Source organism: Etheostoma cragini, unplaced genomic scaffold (genome assembly GCF_013103735.1).
Source record: "Etheostoma cragini isolate CJK2018 unplaced genomic scaffold, CSU_Ecrag_1.0 ScbMSFa_1523, whole genome shotgun sequence".
Classification (NCBI taxonomy): Eukaryota; Metazoa; Chordata; class Actinopteri; order Perciformes; family Percidae; genus Etheostoma; species Etheostoma cragini.
This window is the reverse complement of record NW_023265587.1, coordinates 41,062-48,299: the sequence shown is the minus strand read 5'-3', so window position 1 is coordinate 48,299 and position 7,238 is coordinate 41,062. Positions and strand designations below refer to the sequence as shown.

At 42.0% G+C, this 7,238-nt stretch overlaps 1 protein-coding gene across 3 annotated transcripts in view; it reads right to left on the bottom strand.

The window, feature by feature from the left end:
* Positions 1–7,238, bottom strand: part of slc41a2b (solute carrier family 41 member 2b) — a 48,044-nt gene that overhangs the window by 5,700 nt on the left and 35,106 nt on the right. For all 3 annotated transcript variants that reach the window (XM_034865386.1, XM_034865388.1, XM_034865387.1), the window contains one exon: positions 7,053–7,201. In XM_034865386.1, the coding sequence (XP_034721277.1) occupies positions 7,053–7,201 (149 nt within the window). The remainder of the gene's footprint in view (positions 1–7,052; positions 7,202–7,238) is intronic.

Below are 7,238 nucleotides of genomic sequence, written 5' to 3'. Positions count from 1 at the left end.
TTAGTGGTCCCCTAATACTGTATCTGAAGTCTCTTTATATAGACCTTAGTGGCCCCTAATACTGTATCTGAAGTCTCTGGGGGCTGGGGGTGTGGCCATTCTCTGGGAGGGCAAAGCAGAAAAAGTGGAGGTAACCTTGCCCCTTATGACCTCATAAGGAGCAAGATTCCAGATCGGCCCATTTGAGCTTTCATTTTCTCAAAGGCAGAGAAGGATACCCAGGGCTCGGTTTACACCTAGCACCATTTCTAGCCACTGGGGGGGCCACAGGCAGCCTGGGGGGACTCATTTGAAATGACCTCATAAAGAGACATTTTCATGCCATGTGACATGTAAGAAAGCATTTTTTCTGTCTCTTTGTTTGGGGTCAATTCTAAACAACATTATTATTTATAATAATGCTCCAGATTTAGGTTTCTGAGAATCTATTTCATAGCCAAGCTAAATTAGTATCCCTACCTAAATAGACCTTAATTCCAATCAAATCCGAATCGAGACCTTGTGAATCGGCAACACCCAGCCTTAGAAGCAGAGAGTCCAAAGAGTCTTTCTAAAGCCCAATAATTGGGGTGGCACAATGGCGGCAGTGTTTCCAGTGGCCTCTGCTATAACTGCACGGAAGACAAGGAAAGCACTGTTCAGATCTATATAATAGATAACTGGTCGGTTTCAGGGACTAAAGCCCAGATGAGAGACTGGGGAACTTTCTCACAGCCTAGGACCTGATCTGTCAAGATAACTCTGATAGCATCTGATAGGCGGCCATGATGGAGATAATGAGGTTTGGGCTTCAGAGGAAGAGATGTTCACCCTTGGATTAAGTGTCTTTCACACAGCTATTATTGGTTTGTGTTGGACCAGGTTTTGACCCAGTGACTTTAGACCAGGGGTCATCAACCACAAGAGTCTGGTTTGATATTGTCACTTTCTTACTAATGTAATCCTATATTTGTTTTACATGTATTAGTGTGAGGAAACTCCTAAAAAACATGGAAGCTCCATTATGATAACTGACTCTTTAACCCTTGTGTTTTCTTTGGGTCAAATGTGACCCGTTTTTATACAAGAAAAGAAAAGAAAAATGGGTTTCTGTCAACCAAATCTTCAGAAAAATGAAGTGGATTGTTCTGCACAACGCTCTTCACAAGTAAACTGAATGATCAGCCCACTACTTTCTTCAAATTTCATGTCGTCCTTCGGTCAAATTGACCCCATTTCAGCCATCGAAATAAGCGATGAAAATGTCAACATAAAAAATATCAAAAAACGTCAAAAAAACAACAACATTATAAAAGGGACAAAAATGTCAGGAAAAGCGATAATAATGTTGAAAAACAATGACCATTGTTGAGAGTAAGACAACACAAGGGTTAACTGGAGAATAATCTCAGACTAGGAGGCGGTTCACTGAGGAGTGATGGTTAACGTATGCTGGGCCCTGATTGGTGGAAAACAAAAGAAAGGCCTGTTGTCAGGTAGAAATGTCACTGTCAAAGAGGCTAAAACCTAAGTTTTTGTGATGAATGGACTGATAAGCACCCTTAACCTGGATAGGGACTGGTTTTTGGACCCCCTCCGGACCCCCCCAATACAGCAAAACTGCCTATTTTAGAGTGGCCTTTCATAGTGGCCAGCCAAAGTCACACCTGTGCAATAATCACGCTGTCCAATCAGCATCTTGATAACGCCACACCTGTGAGGTGGATGGATTACCTCGGCAAAGGGGAAGTGCCCACTAATACAGATTTAGACAGATATCTGAACAATATTTGAGAGAAATAGGGCTAAAAAGTCTTAAAAATGGGGGCAATAACAAAAGTGTTGCATTTATAACTTTGGTAAGTACTGTATGTAATAAAACATTGTTTTCATAAACTCTTCTACATCTTCATTTTCAGATTTAGACAGATATCTGAACAATATTGCAGCTATTTGAGAGAAATAGGGCTTTTGTTGACATGGAAAAAGACATTAATCTTCAAGATATTTGAGTATAGCTCATGAAAAATGCAAAAACAAAAGTATAATTTCCCATATGTTACATTACCATAGTAATGCATATTTAGTATATTCTTGACTACTAAACTGTCAAACTACTACTCTCTCATTCTGAGTTTTCAGACAATTCTTTGTCTTCTGACTATGTTATAAGCTATGTTGTTTATTGTTTAAGTTATATTTTCCTCTTGTTTGGTGTGCCCTCAATTTCCTATTAACTCTGGATTTGTGCCAAACACCTCACACTGTGTGCCAAAATATGCAGAACTCCAATTTAACTGCATTCTTCTTCTCTTCCACTCAGCGTGAGGCTCGGCGGAGATGTCACAAAGAGTCGCGCTATTCTGCAAAAATAAAATGTTTTCAATTTCTCCGCTCATTTTTTACGGCTCCCGCTCTAAATTGAACATTATAAAACCCACAGCGTGTGCAATTTCCGCTTATCGCTGCTGTTAAAGAACCAGGCGGTTACAGACTATTTCACTTTAACTGAATGACATCAATTTCCATCATGCTACGGACATTTTTCGCCAAAATTGTGTCCGACCACATGACACAAGGCACAGAGACAGGTCTGAGTATGCTCAATCTCTAATGGATGGGAAACAATGCCAAGGATTTCAGGCTATTGGAGATTTAAAATGCAGGTTGTGTGTAAATTAAACATTTAATTATTTACGTAGGGTTAATGCGGGACATTAAATAAAATACATCTGCATGGGTTAAGTGATTTGAGTTCTCAGATATGCAGTAATACACCACATCAGGGTGTTTTAAGGGCACTTACCAAAGCTTTTGACAGCCATAACTAATGCTGCTGTCTAAATTGAGCCTCTTTGATTTCGCTCTATTCAAAACGTGAAAAACATTTTAAGAAAGAGCTGGGACGGCGTCTTTTAGGTGGAGTAGCTGCAGCAATGGGCAGCACGAGGAACTCTAGATGTTTTTTTAGGCATCGAAGCATGTAATCCTACTCTAGTAGACCCTGAGAGCACAAACACGACGCGGAAAAGGAGCATGATAGGGGCTCTTTAAGATATGTCGAAACTGCAATGAGCGCCTGTAGCTGTCCACCTCACCAGATCACGTTAAACCACAAATAATAAAGTAACGCGCAACGCTGAAATGTAGACATGCACAGACTAATGCCGGTAGGGGTACGGCAACTGAGACGGTGCAACAGCTCTTTCACATCATCAGCTGTGCGATGTAATAAAGGACTAAAATGCCCCCAAAATAATCTCATAAAACCAACAAAAAGACAGTGTTGGGTGTCACAAACTCCGACACAAAAGTTGGTTCCAATGAGTCAGGCGATTATTTACTAAAACTGAAACTTTAAACATAGTCCACAGTGAAATAAATGAATAAATGTCTGGTGAATTTAATATTAGATGCACGAAAATCTCCCAAAAAAGTAGTTTTAAGTTACTTTTTAAATAAGAAAAGGAATGTTATTATGTATTGCATGTGTCTCTAACATGCAGTTATGGCAATTTTCACAATATTATATATTGATATATTGATAGGAGACTAGATATTGTCTTAGATTTTGGATACCTTAACGTTGATACTACTGGGGCAGCCGTGAAACATCTACAACATGAATGCAGATGTCTTTGCGGACATCTTTGATATGTCTCTGGCCATAGTGACGGCCCCGACTTACTTCAAAACACCAACTATCATGCCAGTGCCCAAGCAAAGCCACATCAGCACTCTGAACCACTACAGACTCACCTCACCCCCATCGTTGCCAAGGGATTTGAGAGGCTGACGATGAAGCACGTTAAATCTGCCCTCCCCTGACACACATTGACAAGGGGAAGACATATGTGAGATTGTTCTTCATAGACGACAGCTCAGCGTTCAACACCATCATTCCTAACCAGCGGGTCCCCAAACTCCTTTACTTGGACCTCAGAAGCAGCCTGTGTATGTGGATCAAGGATTTCCTTACAAATCGCCCACAGACTGTCCCTCGCACTGGAGCACCGCAAGGCTGCGTGCTGAGCCCCCTGCTAATTTCTTGAGGATCATGATCTCAGAGGACCTAAAACGGGAGATAAACACGACCGCCATGGTCGATTAGGCGCAACAGCGGCTCTACTTTTTACCCTCAAGAGGAGCAACCTGTCTATTGAGTTGCTACCACTGGTCCATCAAGAGTGTCATAACATACTGTATGACTGCATGCCATGCCAACTGCACAGGGAATGACAGGAAAATCCCCAAATTGAATCATAAGAAATCATTGGACCTCCCCTGCCCCAACTGGACCAGATCTCTAAGATCTGCTGCCTCCGCCAAGCCGATCCAGGATGAGACACAGAGCCCTTAAACCATGTCTTCTCACTGCTCTGCTGCCATCTGGCAGGCGCCCTCAGGCTTTTAGAGCATGCACCTCCAGGCTGCAGACCACTTTATCCCGGGGCCATCCCAGAACTGAACAACCATGCCCCCAGTAGGCATAGCTGCACTTTCTAGATAGCAACGCGAGTCCAATATTGGATGCGTTGACAATGTTTTTATTGTGTGTGTGTGTGTGTGTGTGTGTGTGTATATGAAATGAAAATGACAACTAAAGTCTATTCTATGGCATAAGTGATCCTGGTTTAAAAAAGGCTGATTACAGTGATACATGGATGTAATTTTATTTGACTTATTTTTAAATTCTATCGTTTGTCTTTAACCACTTTAATAATATATCCACATTACGGATGATTAACCCAAATCTCATATTGTGAATAGTTCGGGAAAAGCACCATTTGTCAACCCTACAATAATCAATATGGCGGGATCTGGTCAAAAATCTGGTGATTTTTGTACGTGAAGGCCCTGGAATTGCGTTTTTCCCTTCTGCTGGCACAATACTTACGATATGTCTGAAAACTATTATTTATGTTAAACAGTTGTCAATATGTTAATAATACTGAAAAATGGATTCTGTATTGTGCCAGATTTTCATTTTAAAGTGCTCATATTATGCTTTTTGGCTGTTTTTATCGCATGTGCGACTTCCAACAAAGATGGACCCGAAGTGAGATGCGTCACTCTGTAGTTAAAACAGAGAGCTCAACACACAGGGTGAAAAGAGGAGCTGCCATGTATCGTGGTACAACCTCTAAGTACAATTATGAACCTGAAAATTAGCATATAATGACTATTACAGACCATTATTCAATGTTGCGGTGATGCAAATGAGCCACAGATTGCGTATTCAATTAGGAAAGCATCCCGTTAGTATTAAACTTCCATATTCTTTGCAGCATTCAGCCAAATAATTAGTGTCTGCTATTCTGTCTGTGTCTGTCTTAATACACTGATGACAAAGCAGATGCAAATCCGTGGTTAATTTCCGCTGTTAGCTTCAATAAATAATCATTCTGTAACAACCTTGCTGCCGTGACACTGTCTCAGAAACCATCATTCAAAGCCGGATATAGGCAATTCCCCAGACAAAGATCAACAAAGAGGTTCATGAATTATTCTGACAGGCAGCATCGTGTCTGCGCCTCACCCAGCTTGTCAAAGCCCAAAAGCAAAGTGGTGTTCAGGGTTCTCAAATCCAGCCAATGAATTGAGCGGTATTCTCGCTTTGAAGGCTGTAAATATTAAGATGTAAAAAGAGGCTAAAGCCAAACTCCCTGCCCCGCCGTGGACCCGTCTCGGCCATTTGATGTTCTATCTGGGACTAAAGCAGCCTTAAATCAGCTCTCCTGGCTGCAGACTAAATTGATTTGGGAAGTTTCCAACGCCTCGGTTGCCAGGATTACATCCGAATGTCCCGTGTCCGCATTAATGATTAAGGGGAGTCTTTAAAAGCCTTTGAGCGGAGCAGGCGTTGGGATGCATACACAAAGAAAAGCACACACACACACACACACACACACACACACACCGGGTAAATTCTTTAAATTCCAGACGTTGACGTAGATCACGGTGCACCAAACAGGGTAAATAAAAGGAGGCATTCATGACCCTCAGGCCTTTATAATTATTTCAACTGCTGCCAAAACAAAAATTTGAACAGAAGTCAGATTCATTGAGGCGTCGCCTCAAGCCACAACGCTCGAGGAATTCACAAGATACATACACACACACACACACACACACACACACACACACACACACACACACACCTGCTTCTCTTCCTTCACAAGTGTTGGGAAGGAAACACGTCCACGGATTAATCTTTCATGGGAACTTGTTCTCGCTGACGGGAAAATGATTTTTTGTCGCTGAATGATGTTGGAAATCAGCAGAAATGAACTTGCTGATGGTCATAATAATGCAAACTTGTGTGTTACATAGTCACAGATTATGGTCAACATGCACACAAACACTGTTCCAAAACACATCAACAGGACTATACTCTACTTAGACCATGACGTGAGACGAAGCCTTGCAATAGAGAGAGAGAGAGAGAGAAAGAGAGAGAGAGAGTTGTGCAGCTTTAACACTCAGCAACCTAAAGGGTCGTATATGAGTGAAAACGGCACCTCTACTTCATAGTTCAATCATTTAATAACCATAAAAGAAAGAAACTTAACGATTTTTGCAGCTAAAAGCTAACAAACTAGCGGTTACGGAGGTCTTTTCGGGGTATTTCTAGCCTCTACAGGGGATTTTCGATCCAGCCTGGAACTTGGGCCTTTTTCGAGGTCGTTGAGCATTAAATCCAGACTGTTACATCCAATATTTATCCACTTGACGTCCATAATTTATCACATTTTGGTTAATTTCTGTTGCTAGCGCCGTGCTTTCCGTGTATTCTGAGGCTCTCCCATGAATCATTGCGGGTTTGTTTAGGGAAGTGAAGACACTATATGCCTTTTATGGGCGACAGCGAGAGCAAAGAGTGTACAGTCGGAAACAGAGCTGTCCTAAGTCAAACTAGTCTTATGTCCTACAGCCATCAAGTGACCTCACTGCAGCCCAAATATTCTAATAGCCCATTTTGTGATTTGAGATTCAAAGAATTGATGTGGAATAATGAGCATTTCATGTAAAAACTACATGTTAAAGCACACTAATGGTCCTCATGTGCTCACCTGCAGCGTGGCAGCAGCCAGGTAGACGGACATGAAGATGGGTGTCAGCGTGGTGTGTCCGCTCTTCATCAGGTGGATGGTGTAGAGGAAGACCAGGTGACCGGGGATCACCAACAGGAGGAGCACCTGAGCCGAGCGATGATTGGCTCCTGAGAAAACACAGAAAGTTTGGGGGGGGGGGGGGGG